The sequence below is a fragment of the Hypanus sabinus genome, chromosome X1, assembly GCF_030144855.1.
Source record: "Hypanus sabinus isolate sHypSab1 chromosome X1, sHypSab1.hap1, whole genome shotgun sequence".
Lineage (NCBI taxonomy): Eukaryota > Metazoa > Chordata > Chondrichthyes > Myliobatiformes > Dasyatidae > Hypanus > Hypanus sabinus.
The window spans coordinates 53,679,916-53,698,849 of record NC_082738.1 but is presented as its reverse complement, the minus strand read 5'-3'; the positions used below and the strand labels follow the sequence as shown (position 1 = coordinate 53,698,849).

At 39.3% G+C, this 18,934-nt stretch overlaps 1 protein-coding gene across 1 annotated transcript in view; it reads right to left on the bottom strand.

Annotated features, from left to right (window-relative positions):
• The window catches only part of psmc5 (proteasome 26S subunit, ATPase 5), a 39,738-nt gene that overhangs the window by 1,959 nt on the left and 18,845 nt on the right, over window positions 1-18,934 (bottom strand). The window contains exons 7-11 of the mRNA XM_059956609.1: window positions 16,870-17,100; window positions 11,266-11,392; window positions 4,489-4,679; window positions 3,719-3,817; window positions 1,566-1,676 (exon numbers count right to left, since the gene is read on the bottom strand). Coding sequence (XP_059812592.1) covers window positions 1,566-1,676; window positions 3,719-3,817; window positions 4,489-4,679; window positions 11,266-11,392; window positions 16,870-17,100 — 759 coding nt within the window. The remainder of the gene's footprint in view (window positions 1-1,565; window positions 1,677-3,718; window positions 3,818-4,488; window positions 4,680-11,265; window positions 11,393-16,869; window positions 17,101-18,934) is intronic.

Sequence of the window (18,934 nt, the reverse complement as noted above, 5' to 3'; positions counted from 1 at the left end):
CTAAAGATTTAATGCAGATTTAATAAGGATTTTAGGAAGGGAAAAATACCAATTACATTTAAAATACTTAAATAACACACTTGATGTGCCTATAGGCTGCAAATTGAGAGCTGGGATAGTAGCTTTTAACAGCTTTTTATCTAGCATGGTTACAATGTGTCAAATGACACAATACCACAATTTTTTTTAAATTGATGAAAGATCAGATTGTTAAACAGAACAACTATTTTCACTTAAAATCAGTTTTTCAGTTCACAATTACCTGCAGGTATGTTTGGAACAACAAATGTGCAAAGCATCTAAATGCTAATATCTTACTCAGCAGGTTTAACTGTTGTAAAGTTCAAAGTAAATTTATTATCAAAGTACATACATGTCACCATATACAACCCTGAGATTTGTTTTCTTGAGGGCATAAACAGTACATCCAAGGAACATAATCAAATTAATGAAAGACCACACCCAATAGGATGGGCAAACAATATGCAAAAGACAACTAACTGCAAATTTTAAAAAAAATAAGCAAAAAATATCAAGAACATGAGACTCCTTGAAAGTGAGTCCATAGCTTGTGGGAACAATTCAGTGATGGGGCAAGTGAAGTTATTCCCACTGGTTCAAAAGCCTGATGGTTGAGGGGTAATAACTGATCCTGAACCTGGTGGTGTGCGTCCTGAGGCTCCTGTACCCTCTTCCTGATGGCAGCAGTGACAAGAGAGTACCTCCTGGCTGGTGGGGGACTAGATGATGGAGGAACTCCACAGTCCAGGCAGGATCTATGGGAAAAAGTACAGTCCACGTTTCGAACCGAGACCCTTTGGCAGGACTGGAGGAAAAAAAAGATGAGGAGTAGATTTAAGAGGGGGAGGGCAGGGAGAAACACAAGGTGACAGTTGAAACCAGGAGGGGGAGGGGTGTAGTAAAGAGCTGGGAAGTTGATTGAAGAGACAAAGAGCTGCAGAAGGGGGAGTCCGATAGGAGAGAATAGAAGGCAATGGAAGAACAGAGGGGAGGAGCACCAGGAGGCAATGCGCAGGCAAGGAGATGAGGTGAGAGAGGGAAAAGGTGGGGGGGGGGGGGGGGGGAATTACCAGAAGTTCAAGAAATCAATGTTCATGCCATTGGGTTGGTGCTACCCTTTTCTTTCTTCCAGTCTTCTGTTGTTTGCGATGTGACTCTCCCCTTCTCTGCCTGAAACGTCGACTGTACATTTTTCCATAGATGCTGCCTGGCCTGCTGAGTTCCTCCAGCATTTGTGTGTTGCCTTGGATTTCCAGCATCTGCAGATTTTCTCGTTTGTGACTGGATGATGAATGCTGCTTTCCTGCGATAGCACTCCATGTAGATATGCTCAAATATGAGGAAGGCTTTACCCATGATGGACTGGGCCGCATCGACTACTTTTTTTTATATATAGGATTTTCCATCCAGGGCATTGATATTTCCATATGAAGTCTGAAGCAAAAGACTTTGCATTTAATTCACTACACTACTTATATAGGTACAAAGGTACATTTTAAAGGAAGGCATGGCACAGGAAGAATGAACTTTACTATAACACTCACCTTTACTTCTGCACCCGATGCTCCTGGCATTAGTTCTGCAATCTTACGCAAATTGATGCCACGTGTTAAATTCATCTTTCGAGAATGTATCTTCAAAATGTCAAGACGGGCCTGAATGAAGGGAGAAGAGAAGGAAACAAAACAATTTTACCAAATAAAAGTAGCTCAAGCTGTGTTCTCTTAGAAAGCATTCATGCTTAACTGATTCCTTTAGTAAGAGGAAATCTGCTGAATTAAATTTCTATTGTTCAAAAATTGTTTTCTTGGATAAAATACGTAGGCAAGCAAATAAAATTGAAATGCTGTAATGAACTGCAACTAGAACAAACATTAGCCTTTGATCAAATAATTCTAAAAAATAACCATAAGACTTCCATACACAAATCTCTTCATTTTCCAGTTATGGAATTCATAATTTTCCTGTTTGCTTTCAGTGTACTACGTTATCAGCCCAAAATCAAACCAGAAATATGGTCATAGAATTTAATATGAACCAATAAATGAAAAATAAAAAGACAGATGGCTGTAAATATGGAATTAAAAAAACTAGAAATGCTGAAAGCACTCAGCAGGTCAGGCAGTATCAATGGAAGCAGAAATAGAGTTTATGTTTCAGCTCAACGAGCCTTCAGTCTAGCTGAAATGTTAACCAGTTTGTCTTCCACAAATAGGAAGAGACTTTTCTGAGCTACTATAATTTACAATCAATGTGCAGATCACGTCAAAACCATGTAACTATATATTGCAGCACACACAAAGTGCTGGAGGAACTCAGCAGGTCAGGCAGCATCTATGGAAATGAATAAACAGTTGACATTTTAAGCAGAGACCCTTCATCAGGTCTGGAAAGCAAGAGGGAAAATGCCAGGATAAGGTGGTGGTAAGGGGAAGGAGGGCAAGCTGGAAGATGATAGATAAATCCAGGTTTGGTTTGTTGGGGGGGGGGGGGGGGGAAGAGGAAGAAGCTGGGAAGTGATTGGTGCAAAAAGCAAAGGTCTAGAGAAGAAGTAATTTGGTAGGAAAGTGGACCGTGGGAGAGAAAGGGGGGGGGGGGATATCAGGGAGAGGTGATAGGCAGGTCGGAGGTAAAAGGACAAGGCGGGGAATAGAAGAGAGAAAGAGGAGGGGAGAAACATTACTGAAAGAAGAAATCAATGTTGATACCATCAGGTTGAAGGCTACCTGGATGGAACATGAGTTGTTCCTCCACTCTGAGGCAGCGGCCATGGACCGACATGCCAGAACAGGAATGGGGATAGGAACTAAAATGGTTGGCCACTGGAAAATTCCGGTTTTTTTGCAGATGGAGTGGAGGTGCTGCACTCCAAAGTGGTCCCCAAATTTACTTTGCATCCTTCTCTACATTAGTGAGACCCATCGGGAGCACTGGATACAAGCAACGACCCCAAAAGATTCACAGGTAAAGAGCTGCCTCACCTGGAAGGACTGGGGCCCTGAATGGAGGTGTTATCCATTTCTGAACATGGACATTGAACTACCAATATTAATGAAGAAGTTATTTATCTTTCCAAAAAAAAATACTCTCCCCAACCTGCTTCTATCTGCCGATCACCCACACAGTCAATCACCTGGGTCTCCCTCTCTCTCCTGCACCTAGTTCCATCTGCTTATCATCCTTGTTATCTGGTTTCACTTCCCTTGCTCATCAGATTCCTGAAATACAGTGATGGTGAGGCTAAATACAAACTACAAGAAAAGTACCTCATGTTCCACCTGGATGGTCTAAAACCTAATGGCACGAACACTGAATTTTCCAATTTCAGATAACTTGCACTGCTTGTTCCTTTCTCTCTCCTGATCCAACCAGTTCTCTCATCTTTTCAACATCCTCCACTTTCCCCCTTCCACCTCACCATAACTGTTTCTTTCTTCTCCTCCATTTAGTTCAATTTAGCATTACCCACACAAACCAATGAGTCTATCCCCTCCCTCGTCAGCCTAACGTCCCTTATCAGATTGAAGAAACTGCTTTTGCTTTCTCTCTCTCTCTCTGCATTTCCAAAGAATGTCATTGTATTATGATTAAATGCTGCAGGTGTAAGTCTAGAAATGCCATACTTAATGGATTTTTTCTGAACTGATAATTTTAAACAAAAAGATCTTCCAAACACAGGATATAATTTTCTACTCACCTCTTCATTTGGAGGAGGAAATTCTATTTTCCTGTCAATTCGTCCTGGTCGTAGTAATGCAGGATCCAGGATATCAATTCTATTGGTTGCCATGATTACCTGTGCCAAACATGGAAACAGGTGAAAGGCTTGAATCACAGGTTATTAGAAATAATAGTTTAAGTTTTGATGAATAAACTCTTCTTGGACTTCCAGCTGGATTCAAGTATCAATTATAATGGATGTTTCAATGACTAACTCTGCCACCTTCTTCAGGGATTATGCCTGGGCACATCTAGTCCAGCAGTATTTATAACCATGTAGTCGGTCCTTCCTGATTGGTCAGTCCTCATCCAATCAGGTTTCCGTTCTTCCACCTTGCTTACAATCAAATTCTAGTTCTTCCTTACCAATGTCGCACGAGCTACTTTTTCAGTTTAAATTTTGTTCAGAATCTACACAAAGATTGTTTTTGTCTTTGTCAAGCAACAACACCAATCACATAGTTATTCTACTTACTCAATAGTCAACCAGTGAGTCCTGCTCTCATCTTCAAGGCAATGCAGGGAATCACTGCTTAACCAGGACTCCAATATATGCACAAAGAAATGTACTTCTCTGAGTAACCAAGGGTCGATGCACAGGAGACAGTTTGAGATACAATTTCAATTGTGTTTTACAGGAGGAAGAGACACACACCTCGCTGTACCCTGCATAACACACCTGCAAACAGACGTTTGCGACTTTCACGCTACCTACCAACACTAATATTTGTCAAAATTAAACTGTACCTTAATATTCTTCGTGGCTTCAAACCCATCTAGCTGATTGAGAAGTTCCAACATTGTGCGCTGCACTTCACTGTCACCACCAGAACCACCTTCCAACCGTGATGAACCAATAGAATCAATTTCATCCATGAAGATGATAGATGGAGCATGCTCCCTAGCCATCACAAATAGCTCACGAACCATACGAGCACCTAGAAAAGTAATATAAAAAATGAAAATGTATTTTAATATCATTTATTAATTATGGGAATGACAAATCCCCAGCTATTTAGCATTTATGTAGTGCCTTTCATAAGCCAAGACTTTCCCAAGGCACTATGTAAACAATGGAAATCTTCTTTGAAGAGCTCACAAGTTAGGTGTCTGCTAATCAAGATGAATTGGCAGAAAAATGGAATATTCTCCTCTAAAACAACATTTTTGCAATATCTCAGAAGATAATGCAATAATTTGGTGCAGAATGATTCAGATAAAAAGCAGCTCAAGATATGAGCTGTTTTCAACTTTCAATCAAGGTCCCAAACATCAGGAATCAATTAACTTGAGTTCCTGTTTTCAATATTTATTCATTTACTAGAATGCAACCTTTATTGCTGAATACTGTTATTTCCTGCAGTAACCAAACTGGTTCCTTGGATAGCTGTGACAGAGTCTACTGGAAATGTGTCAATATTTTGTCAAGGTGGTGTAGGTATTTGTTGTCATTTGTACTAAGTTCCTTCTGAGGAAAATCTCCAAAGCCAATGCTAGGCTGCAACAGTGGTGTCAGTATCACTTATGTATCAGAACTCCAACTGTTGATTATAATCCAAAAAAATCCAACAGACATACTGAAAACTGGATATCAGATTTTTTAAAAAGATTGGTCTATCACATGGCTTCTTTGCAAACTGTTGAGCAAACTTACAAGTGACCACTGAGTGGGTTGAGGTCAATGCAAACATGCTTATGTATGAATCATCGCTTTAAGGGTGGGAAGTGAAATATTTATGTAAAGGATCAATTTTCATCATATATGGCAGATCACTAGTGAGTTAATTAAAATTAGCCTTGGTCCTCTGTCCTGAATGCGATGTGTGTATTTGTGTGGAAATAAGAATAAAAGACAATAAGATATAGGAGCATAATTAAGCCATCTGGCCCAATGAGCCTGCTCCACCATGTCATCATGGCTGATACAGTTTTCCTCTCAATCTCCTGCTTTCCCAACCCCACCCCATATCCATTCATGCTCTGAACAATTAAGAATCTAACAACCTCTGCCTTAGATATGCATAAAGACTTAGCCTCCACAGTAGCCTGTGGCAATGAATTGCACAGATCAATCACTGCCTAGCTAAAGAAATTCCTCCAACTCCATTCCAGAAGGAAACCCCTCGATTTTGAGGCTGTCCCCTCTGGTCTTAGACACTCCCACCATAGGAAACATCTTCTCCACATCCACGCTATCAAGGCCTTTCACCATTGATAAGTTACAATTAAGTCATCCCTCCATTCTTCTACATTCCAGTGAATAGAGGCCCAGAGCCATCAAACACTCTTCCTATGACAAGCCATTTAATTCTGGAATCATTTTCGTGAACTTCCTTTGAACCCTCCCCAGTTTCAGCACATCCTTCCTGAGATAAGGGGCCCAAAACTGCTCACAATACTCCAAGTGAGGCCTCACCAGTGCTTTATAAAGTCTCAACATTACATCCTTGCATTTGCCTTCCTCACCACAGATTCAACCTGCAAAGTAACCTTTAGGGAATCCAGCACAATGACTCCCAAATCCCTTTGCACCTCAGCTTTTTGTATTTTCTCTCCATTTAGAAAATAATCAACCCTTTTTTTAAACCAAAGTACAGGACCATACACTTCCTGACACCATATTCCACCTGCCATTCTCCAATTTGTCCTTGTAGCCTCCCTACTTCCTCAAAACTACCTGCCCCATTCATCTTCAAAAATCTAAGTGTTGGGGCATGGCTCTGCCCAATTTCCACTTACACTACTGGGCAGCTAACATTTGTTGTCTCACCTTTTGGTCTCATTTTTATAATCAGTCCGACTGCCCATTATGGGTGACAATGGAGCTGAACTCTAAGAATGTTTCCATCTCCGCACTTCCTAGATCCGCACTCCCTTTTCATATGTCTAAAGCAATTAATAATCCTGTCATCAGATGCTTTAAAGATCTTTTATTAGACAACAGTTTTGCATCATTTGAACAATTGTCTGAAAAGTTTAATCTACCCAACACTCATTTCTTCAGATATTTGCAAATTAGACATTTTATCTGCCCCCTGATACCAAACTTCCCTGAGATACCGGCACAAATGCCATTGATTTGTTTCTCGGTATGAATTAATTGCGTAAGTTTCTAATATCTATTATCTGTGACAAGCTGGCAGCTCTGAGGCAAGCCTCTCTTGACAAAATTAAAACTGCCTGGGAGTAAGATTTATATTTTTCAATGTCAGAGGAGGTATGGGATGAAGTCCTCAAATTAGTGAACTCAACCTCTTTATGTGCCCACCACTGCCTGTTACAGTTCAGGGTCGTACACAGGGCCCATATGTCTAAAACTAAATTATCTCGCATTTACCCAGATGTTAATCCCTGTTACCACAAATGCAAAAGGGGCAACGCTTCCCTCATCCATATGTATTGGACATGCTCTAGTTTGGAAAAATACTAGAAAGATGTCTTCCAAACTCTATCCCAAATACTTACAATCTGGAACCTAACCCTTTGATTGCCCTTTTTGGCACCTTCGGAGAGGGGGACATGAACCTAAGTCTGACTAAACATCGCACTGTTTTTTGCTTCTCTGTTGGCGAAGCGCACAGTCTTGCTCAGGTGGAGGGATGCTGCCCTGCCCACCCACACTCAGTGACTCAGGGACATCATGTCCAGTCTACACCCTGAGAAGATCCACTACTCAATCCTCAATTCGGACATAACATATAACCATATAACAATTACAGCACAGAAACAGGCTATCTCGGCCCTTCTGGTCCGTGCCAAATGCTTACTCTCACCTAGTCCCACCAACCTGCACTCAGCCCATAACCCTCCATTCTTTTCCTGTCCATATACCTATCCAATTTTTGGAGTTCCAAAAGGTGTGGGGACCCTTTCTTGAATATTTTCAAAATTCCCAGCCAGACTAAAGGTCTATTCTCTCTCCTTTTCCTCAGTACATAAATCCCTGACCTCCAGCATTTTCCAGTAAAATTCTTCAGACTCAAATTTGTTATCATACAACAGCCTATGTATTAGAAAAATACACCTTCCCTATACCAATGCAGCTCTGTGGGGACAAAGGTTCTGTTTAACCCTTTTTGCCAATGCATTGATGGCTTGAAGTTGGGAACTGGGGGGGGGGGGGGGGGGGGTGATAATGTTTGTACTATGGGTGCATCTCTTTCATAAATATGAATTGTACATTTGTTACATTGTTATGAACTGCACAATTCTCCTTTACACCATGTCCTCTAATAAAAATATTGTCGGAAAAAAACTACCTGCCCCTCCATTTATCTTTGTATTACCTGCAAACGTTGCAACAAAGCTATCAATTCCATCATCCAAGTCATTAACATACAATATAAAAAGAATCAATCTCAACAGACAAGGCTCTCTTTATTCCCACTCTTTCACTCCTGCCAACCAGCCACTGCTTTATCCAAGCCACACACACAAACTCGACATTTCGGGCCGAGACCCTTCGTCAGGACTAACTGAAAGAAGAGATAGTAAGAGATTTGAAAGTAGTGGGGGGGGGGGGGGGGGATCTGAAATGATAGGAGAAGACAAGAGGGGGAGGGATGATGCGAAGAGCTGGAAAGTTGATTGGCAAAAGGGATACAGAGCTGGAAGAGGGAAAGGATCATGGGACGGGAGGCCTCGGGAGAAAGAAAGGGGGAGGGGAGCACCAGAGGGAGATGGACAGCAGGCAAGGAGTGATGGGCAGAGAAGAAAAAAAAGAAAAAAAGGGGGGGGGGCATTAATGGAAGTTAGAGAAATCAATGTTCATGCCATCAGATTGGAGGCTACCTAGACAGAATACAAGGTGTTGTTCCTCCAACCTGAGTGTGGCCCCATCCTGACAGTAGAGGAGGCCATGGATAGACATATCAGAATGGGAATGGGACGTGGAATTAACATGTGTGGCCACTGGGAGATCCTGCTTTATCTGGCGGACAGAGCATAGGTGTTCAGCGAAAAGGTCTCCCGGTCTGCGTCGGGTCTCACCAATATATAGAAGCCCGCAACAGGAGCGCTGGACGCAGTATACCACACCAGCCGACTCACAGGTGAAGTTTTGCCTCACTTGGAAGGACTGTCTGGGGCCCTGAATGGTGGGGAGGGAGGAAGTGTAAGGGCAGGTGTAGCACTTGTTCTGCTTACAAGGATAAGCGCCAGGAGGGAGATCGGTGGGAAGGGATGGGGGGGGGGGGGGGGGGGGGGGGAACGAATGGACAAGGGAGTTGTGCAGTTCAGCGAAACGGTCTCCCAACCTACAATCTGTCTGCCAGAGAAAGCAGGATCTCCCAGTGGCCACACATGTTAATTCCACGTCCCATTCCCATTCTGATATGTCTATCCATGGCCTCCTCTACTGTCAAGATGAAGCCACACTCAGGTTGGAGGAACACACCTTATATTCCGTCTAGGTAGCCTCCAACCTGACGGCATGAACATTGATTTCTCTAACTTCCGTTAATGCCCCCCTCCCCTTCTTACCCCATCCCTTATTTATTTATTCCCTTTTCTTTCTTTTCTCTCTCTCTCTCTCTCTCTCTCTGTCCCTCTCACAATCATTCCTTGCCTGCTCTTGATCTCCCTCTGGTGCTCCCTCCCCTTTCTTTCTCCCTAGGCCTCCCATCCTATGATCCTCTCCCTTCTCCAGCTGTGTATCCCTTTTGCCAATCACCTTTCCAGCTCTTAGCTTCATCCCTCCCCCTCCTGTCTTCTCCTATCATTTTGGATCTCCCCCTCCCACTTTCAAATCTCTTACTATCTTTTCTTTCAATTAGTCCTGACGAAGGGTCTCTGCCCAAAACGTCGACTGTACTTCTTCCTATAGATGCTGCCTGGCCTGCTGCGTTCCATCAGCATTTTGTGTGTGTTGCTTGAATTTCCAGCATCTGCAGATTTCGTTGTGACTGCTTTATCCATGCTAAAATCTTTCCTGTAACACTATGGCCTCATAAGTTTGTTAAGCAACATCATGTGTGGCACATTGTCAAAGGCCTTCTGAAAATCCAAGTACAGGTCCCTTGCAAAGGTAGAGCATTCCTATAAAACCTTTCTTAAGCCGAAATGGCATAAAGCGAAGAACCATTAATTTATATGGGAAAAATTTTCGTAAAAGTGAAGATCCTCTTTGTAATGCGAAAACAGGTTAATATAGGTCTTTTGTAAAAGCAAAGTGGCGTAAAGCGAACATTCGTAAAGCAGGGGACACCTGCACACAATATCAACTGATTCTCCTTTGTCTATCCTGCTTGCTGTGCCTCCAAGTACCACAAAACCACAATCCTTAACAACCAATTCCAACATCTTCCCAACAACTGAGGTCAGAATAACTGGCATACAATTTCCTTTCTTCTGCCTCTCTCCCTTCTTGAAGAGTGAAATGACATTTGCAATTTTCCTGTCCTCCAGAACCATTCCAGAATCCAGTGATTCTTGAAAGATCATTATTAATGCCTCCACAATCTCTTCAACCGCCTTTTTCAGAATCCTGGGGTGTACACCATCTGGTCCAGGTGACTTTTCTACCTTCAGACCTTTCAGTTTCCAAAAAACTTCTCCCTGGTAATGTCCTTCACACACTTCATGACCCTGAGACCTCGAACTTCCACTATACTGCTTATGTCTTCCACAGTGAAGATTGACGCAAAATACTTATTCAATTCATCCACCATCTTCTTGTCTCCCATTGCTACCTCTCCAGTATAGTTTTCCAGCAGTCTAATATCCCCTCTTGCCTCTCTTTTACACTTTATATATCTGAAGAAACTTGTTGCATCCTCTGTAATATCATTGGCCAGCTTACTTTGGTATTCCATCTTTACCTTCTTAATGATTTTTTTTAGCTGTTTTCTGTTGGTATTTAAAAGTTTCCCAACCCCCTAACTTTCCACTAACTTTTGCTTTATTATATGCCCTCTCTTTGGCTATTATGTTGACTTAGACTTCCCTTGTATCCATGGTTGTGTCATCTTGCCATTAGAATACTTCTTCCTCTTTGGGATAAATAGCGCCAAGTAACTTGAATTTCTGCATTTTCATTTAGTCAGAAAAAGACCATCAGCTAATGACTCAAGTTTGGTCTACATAAATACACATGGGCAAATAGTTTACACATGCTGTCAAGACTCTTACGAAAAACATGCAAATTAATAAACTGTACAAATTCAGAGCTGAAAAAGTAGCTTAAAGAGCAGTCAGTAATAGAACATTGCCCATTTTACCATCTGGAGATCCTTACTATAGCATATCTGACAATTTGAAGGTCTGCCAACACCCTTACAATGATATCACTAAGTAGGAAAAATGAAGAGAACAAGGGAAATATAAAACAGAAGGTACACATAATCTATGCAGCACAATTCATTTATGCCTGGCTCAAGATGAAATTGCTATCAATCGAGTCAGGCTGTGGATTTAAAGCAGTTCCATATCTTGGGTACTTGAAGTGCTAGTAGAAGAGCAATATAGTCACATCATTAAAAGATGCCATCTTTCAAAGGAAATATTAAACACTCATCAAGCACATACCCTCGCCAATGAATTTTTGCACAAGTTCAGAGCCAGAAACACGGATGAAAGTACAGTCAGTATGATGGGCCACTGCTCTTGCAAGCAATGTCTTTCCTGTGCCTGGAGGTCCATACAGCAGCACACCCTACAACATAATAAACATACAAATAAGATCCAATGTCATAATAAAAAAAAAAGTAATCTTTTAAAGATCTGCCTTCAACCAGAGATGTGAAGACTACACTGCTTAACTCACAAAATTTACCTTATGAAAAATAAATCATTTAAACATATCCATAAAATCTTATAGAATAACATATTGTTGGATTCTGATGTTTAAATTCAAGGTTCTTTCAGAAGTCAGGAAAGGAGCACAAAACTCATTGCTTTACAATTGTTTCAATAAGGATTGATAAAACAATGAAAAATTGAAACAGACAGTGACAGAGGACAACTAAGTGAAGGGACAGCCAAGAAGTAAGAGACTGTTTTTCCTTTTCTAGTCCTATCTTACATAATCACCTTTTTTTTTTACCTACTATGTATGATTCAACATTCCATGATTGGTATAGGAAGGGCATTAGACATTTTGAAGATCTTTTTATTGATAATCGCTTCGCATCTTTTCAACAGCTCTCTGCAAAGTTCAATCTGCCTAATGCTCATTTTTTTTAGATATCTCCAAATTAGACACTTTATTAATCCTTTAATTCCTAACTTCCCTGAAATGCCTAAGAAAAATGTTATGGATTTCTTTCTTTCTATTAATCTGCTGGGTAAAGGTTTAATATCATTTATTCGTGATAAATTAGCATTCTTACGGCATGCCCCTGTGGATAAAATTAGAATGGCTTGGGAACATGATTTAAATATCTCTATCTGATGAGACTTGGGACTATTCTCAAATCGGTTAATTCAACCTCTTTGTGCTCGCCATTGCCTTTTACAGTTTAAAATTGTTCATCGAGCCCATATGTCTAAATCTAAACTATCTCGATTTTACCCTAATATTAGTCCTCTTTGTAATAAATGCAAAAGGGGCGAGGCCTCTCTTATTCATATGTACTGGTTCTGTCCTAGCTTGGAGAAATTTTGGAAAGATGTCTTCATAACTTTCTTATATTCTGAACCACCACTTAGAACCTAACCCTTTAATTGCTTTGTTTGGTTTTTTTGGGTGAGACAGATTTACGTTTGAGTTCGACTAAATGTTGAATATTATCTTTTGCTTCTCTCCTGGCTAGACATTTAATCCTCCTTAGATGGAGAGATGTTGCCCCGCCCACACATGCTCAATAGCTTAATGATATTATGTCCTGCTTAGACCTTGAAAAAAATTCATTATTCAGTTCTTAATTCGGATACAAAGTTCCATAAGGTCTAGAGACCTTTTATTGAGTACTTTCATAACCTTCCTCTTAACTAAGGTTTTTTTTTCGGTCCCTTGCTTTCAGCTCTTTTTTTTTGGTAGTAGGCATTATTATCTTCTGTTGCTAAGTGTATTTACAGTTTTAGGGGTTTGAATGCCCTGATTTATATTCTCTATATTGTGTTGTGGTTGGTCTGGAGTTTTATTTTTGTTGCGGGGCTTGGGGAGGATACTAATTTTACATGTCTTCAATTTGGGTGCTTTCTCAATTATCTTTTTTGTATTATAGTATTATTGTATGTTTATTTTTGCACTGTATTAATTTTCTTCATTTTGATTTGGGGTTTTTTTTCTGTCTGTAGTGATGTAGAAAATGCATTAAAAAACTAATTTTAAAAAAAAGTAAGAGACTAAGATGCTAAGAACTAAAATGCCACTGCCTTAAGTCAGGTGCATTTATACCCATAGAGAAGGAAAATTCCATTCAAATGTGTAGATAAGAGCCAACCAATGAGATAGCCATTATGCAAATAATGCAGTACAAAAAAGCTTCCAGATCTTTCCGTAGTTATACTTTGTATAACCACTAGGGGCATATTAAACCCACATAAACATACACTTACCACTGGGAAGCAAACTAAGCAGTTACTTGTTAATAATTATATAAAATATAAGCAGATAATTGATGGTTGAACTGCAAAGAAACAATCAAACAATCCAATCTAAAAATAAAACAGTCAGATCCAACAATACAAATTAGGAACAGGAATAAGCCACACAGGTCCTTGATGTTGTTCCTCCATTTAATAAGAACACAGCTCTGATTAGAAAGTTACAGTAGCCTTTGTACTTAAAAAAAAACAAAGTAGAATGTACTTTAAGTTGACAAAGTTTTAAGAAAAGCATAAGTAACTCTGGACCAACATTATTGCTAAGGCCACTGGTACCACACAAAGTATAGTTAAGCCACTTAACACCCAGTCTATATTGCTAAAATGTAAGCTAGTAATATTTACACAGAGGAATTAGGGTAAGCTGCTGTTAACAATTAAATTACTGTCACAGTAAACTTATTTGGTGTACCCAGCTTTCAATGGAGATCATTCATAGAAAACACAACACACTAAATTGTGCATTTGCTGATGGCTCTGTTCGGATTTCTGCACACTTGCTGTGAAGTATGAAATTCCAGGAATCATAGACGGATTTGAACTCTTGCAGGGAAGTTACAGCATCAGCTTGGGAAAGAAATTGCCTCTCAAATTCTGTGCCAAAATTTAGACCCAATACTGGATCCAAGACTCTATACTGATTTCAAAGACTTAGAAGGCAAATTAAATTGCTATAGTTCCATGTTCATAATTATTTGTGGTATCATCTTATTAAATACTTATTTTACATATACTTTAATCATATTTCAATTACAATTTTTAAAATCCATCCCTACCTCTACCAGCTGTCGTAGTGGGTTAGGGAATTTTTTGGGACTGGGCCTCTTCACATAACTCATGGGGCATAGACAGAGTCCAGGCCAGTGAGAAACTCAGGAACGATGGTGGAACCTGCACATCCAGCCAAATAAATAGGGATACAGGTGGAAATTTCAGACTGGAATTCAAACCAGTAATTGACTCAGACCCAACTTCCCTGCCAAAAAGAATGTTGCCCTTCAAAATTTTTGGAGGCCCGTATATTTTAATAACAGCTTACTTCACTTTAAGCAATGTATTTTTAAAGGGATAATTCTGTACCTTTGAAGACAGAAAGGGAACATGCCCCACATTGGATTAGAAAAATACTGAAAAGTATTATGCAGAATTTAAGAATAGCAGGACTCTCTACAGAAAGGCATCCTATCAAAAAGCTGGTAAATCAGTCTTAAAACTAAGTTTAAATTCTGACCCACTGACTGCTTGTTTGTAGTCCATTTAGGAGAGAAGTGCTACTTCTCTCTTAGCTTTGTCTCCATCGAGCCAGTTTATTCAGCTTTAATAAACATGGTTCTTTGTAAAATGTCTAAATTAAATTTTAACTGATTTTATATTCAGTTCCCTCATGGGACTACTTCTCCATGTAACCAGGCAATTAAAGGATAACTTACTGGAATAGTAAGATTTTAAAAAGACTTCTGTTAAGGAAAATGTTATTTTGGTAAAGCTTGTTTAAAAGTGGCAGAAAAACTAGACATGAAGAGTCAAGCATTTCCATAAACAAAGTAGAATTGTACACCAAGTACTTGGAGGTTATACAGATATGTGCCAGCCAATATTTTTCACACCAGCTGGGTCCCTTCTGAAATAAAAATCTAAACTGCTTGTTAACTGATTACAGATTACGAATCTGTAAATGCAAGTAGCAGACTTCAAAACTGAAGTTCTATAAACTGGGGTGATAGAAAAGATGTTTAGAGGCCTGAATATCCCCAATAAAAAAACATCTAGTTGACAATTCATAAGGGAAAAGCCTCTGAAATTAATTATACTTCTGAAAGATTTAAAATATGAAAAGAGGAAAAAAAATACTCATCACATTCAAGCTCTAACTTTTCTAATTCCCTTATAGAATTTTCCAGTGTTAAAATCCCCTTCCTTCCAAGGTACCGAATGTGAACAAGGAACATTTCAAGACAATTTGAATACTGCACCTCTGTAAAAGCAGAATCTATCAGTAAATATCATCTCCATAAGGCTGTTTAACCTCAAACAATAAACAGCAATGCTGGTAGGGGAAGAAGGGGAAAATTGTAGCATTTCACCATTAGCTTGTTAATTATAAATGTATTCAATAAATTAAAATGGAAGTCTTTGTGATAAAAATGCTGATATGAGATTCAGCAGCAGAGTACCAAACATCAATGCTCAATACCACCATCCAAACTAAACAATGCACTTTTTGTTTGTATGCAGCTGAAACAATATGAAAAGTTAAAGGACTTTTTTTTTCATAATAACCACATGTAGCATAGAAATAAGTTTTAACCAAAATGTTACAAAACACTGTTTTTACAAGTTCATTGAGCTTGCCTGAAACATTGTTCATCTTTATTTTGCGTGGGGTGAGGGACAGTTACAATTTTCTTTCTTTCTTTCAGTCTGTTATACATAAGTGTAACACGCTGTAAGGTTTCACTGCTAGTGTAATGGTATTCCCTGTAGCAGCAATGTTTGGGTTATGACTACAAATAACGGGGCTTTGGAATGTGGGGCTATCCAATGTGAGGGACGCTGTTCTTTCTTGTGGGTCTGGGAGCAGGGATTTCGTGGTCTTTTGCCGGGAAGAGATGAGGAGAGAAGACGTGAATGGAGAGAGTTGGCAGGCCACTGGACAGAGTGGACTTGGAGCAAAGGTTAGGAACTTTCAGAGGAGGTCGATAGTGGACAAATGGCCATTATCAGTGAGCTCCAATGTTGTGCTCGCTGTTTCATGAGAATGGACCCTTTTCTTTTTTTGGTTCTTTACTAAACATATGGTCAAATTAAGAATTATAAAGCTCAATCGATAAATCGCATATTGTGTGTGCACCGTTTACTATTTTGTGGTACTGATTTGTAACGGGACACATCGCACAGCATCTGCCCAAACAAGATTTTTTAAGTTAGGCCAGGCTGAGAGCTGTCTTCTCCTAGATTAAGCCGCTAGCCAAACTGAGAGTTACACAAGGATGAGAAAGCTTTACCCTTTTCCTATCATAATGCACTTTCAACGTTCATAACATACGACCAAAAAACTTTTTTCCTCTCCCATCCAATTTGACCACCACAGAAAGTGAATTATGAAATGATTTGTCAGAAATTTAACCTTTCATTCTTTCTCTTTTATGGTTTAATTTGACATTATATTCTGGATTTACCCTACCAATATCAGATTTTAATCATCTTTCTTAGATCCTACCACTATATTGTTAAACAGATCAAGTACACAAGAATAGAAGTAGCCAAACAACTGGTTCAATTTAAGTATATATCAAATTAGCCATGTTTGTAATAGAGACATTAAAGCAAGTTGTGACACAATTAAAGCTTAGTGGATGGCAAACTTTATTATTTGTCACTCCACAACATTGACCTATAAAGTTCAAGATTCCCTGACCATGAATGTACACAGGCAATAAAGTCTTGATTTGAGCTCCATCTGTTCTCAACACATATTCACAAATTCACGTGCACTGATTGAGAGGTTACTTGTATTTCAAACAGGTATTAAAAAGGGAACAGGAAAAAAAAGGCACAAGATAAAGGGAAATGTGCACTTGCCTTAGGCTGAGCAATGCCGAGAGCTTCAAACAGTTCAGGATGCTTCACTGGCAGTTCAATAACCTCTTTGATCTCCTTGATCTGTTTGTCTAAGCCACCAATCATTTCATAAGTAGAGTCTGGAACTTTCTCAACCATCATGAGCGACACCAGGGGGTCCACTTTGTTCGGCAGTATTTTGTGAAGTGTGTAGCTATCATTTCTCAAAGCTACACGGCAATTAGGAGTTACCTTTGAACATACAAGTTACAGCCAGTTAAAAGAAATTCCAGTTAATTCCTGGACAATAATCATGAAATAGTAAACAAGCTAAATGAAACAATAAGCCATCTGATACTGAAACAAAAGAAGAAAATTAAACAAATATCAGTTAGCCAACAACCTTCCAACATCTTATGGCTATAGAAAAATATTAGACAGCTGGTCTCAAACTTGAACCTCCTTTATGTCTACTCCATCACAGTCACCAATGCAACCATTTAACTAGAATAGCTTAATGACACAGAAGCAGTATTAGATCATTCATGTTGAGATGCAAAGCAGTAAGTCAAGCTTAGCTGATAAACTTGAGTTAGAATCTCTCAATACATGTCAGACTTTCAAAATAGTGGTTTAAATCCAAATCAGTTTTGTAATTACAGAACTTAGATATCCTATATACATTTTCTTAACCAAGAGCTTGTGAGAACACCAGTTTAAAAACACAGCTTAATTTGCACTCTCTCCACTTTTTAAACTTACATTTTTGCTTATCCTGGCTCTGAAACTACACAAAATAAATTAAAATCACAAACAAGAGAAAAACTGCAGATGCTGGAAATCCTAGCAACACACACAAAATGCTGGAGGAACTCTGCAGGCCAGGCAGCATCTAGGGAAAAGAGTAAACAGTCAATGTTTCAGGTCGAGAACCTTCATCAGGCCAAGTTCCTCCAGCATTGTGTATTTGTTGCTGAAATAAATTCACATGCAAAATAATGCTCAATAAAAGGAGTTCTGAACTGCTGAAAGCACTGCAATTAAAACTCATCAACAAGACAATAAAAACTTATGTCAATTCTGTTATGTAAATAAAAACAATGGTATCTCTGAGCATGTTCTGTGCATAGAATTCACAGAAGCACACATGACAAGCAGTGGTGTGAGAAATTCATCTACAATCCAATTCCTGGTATAGGTATCATATTGAAAAAGCATGTAATTGATCATTTTAAAACAATGACTTTTAGCTCACACTCCATGGCTGGTATCTTAAATCTGAGTTTATCTAATAGCCATTCTTATACACATTATTTAGAAACACAAGTTGTTTTTCTGAATATGACCACTATTCTTTGTGAGTTTTAACTCGCACAAGATTTTGGTTTGAAGGTAAGGCAGCCAAAGTATTTTAAAATAAAATTTCTAATGAGTTAAACAAGGTATGTACTTTTTTTTAAAAAATCATATGCTCATGAAGTAGCTTCTAAACTCAATTACCTTCATTGAACTTAACAGAATTAATATTTTAAATCAATAATAGGGAGGCTAAGGAGGCTATTTGGGTGGAATTGAGGAATAGGAAAGGTGTAGTAACACTTATAGGGGCGTATCATAGACCACCTAATGGGGATCAAGAATTGGAGGAGCAAATTTGTAAGGAGATAGAAGATATTTGTAGTAAGCACAGGGTTGTGATTGTGGGAGATTTTAATTTACCACACATAGACTGGGAAGCCCATACTGTAAAAGGGATGGGTGGTTTGGAGTTTGTAAAATGTGTGCAGGGTAGTTTTTTGCAGCAATACATAGAGGCACCAACTAGAGAAGGGGCACTGTTGGATCTCCTGTTAGGGAATGAGATAGGTCAGGTGACGGAGGTATGAGTTGGGGAGCACTTCGGGTCCAGTGATCACACAATGCCATTAGTTTCAATATAATTATGGAGAAGGATAGAACTGAACCCAGAGTTGAGATTTTTGATTGGAGGAAGGCTAACTTTGAGGAGGTGCGAAAGGATTTAGGAGGAGTGAATTGGGACAATTTGTTTTATGGGAAGGATGTAATAGAGAAATGGAGGTCATAT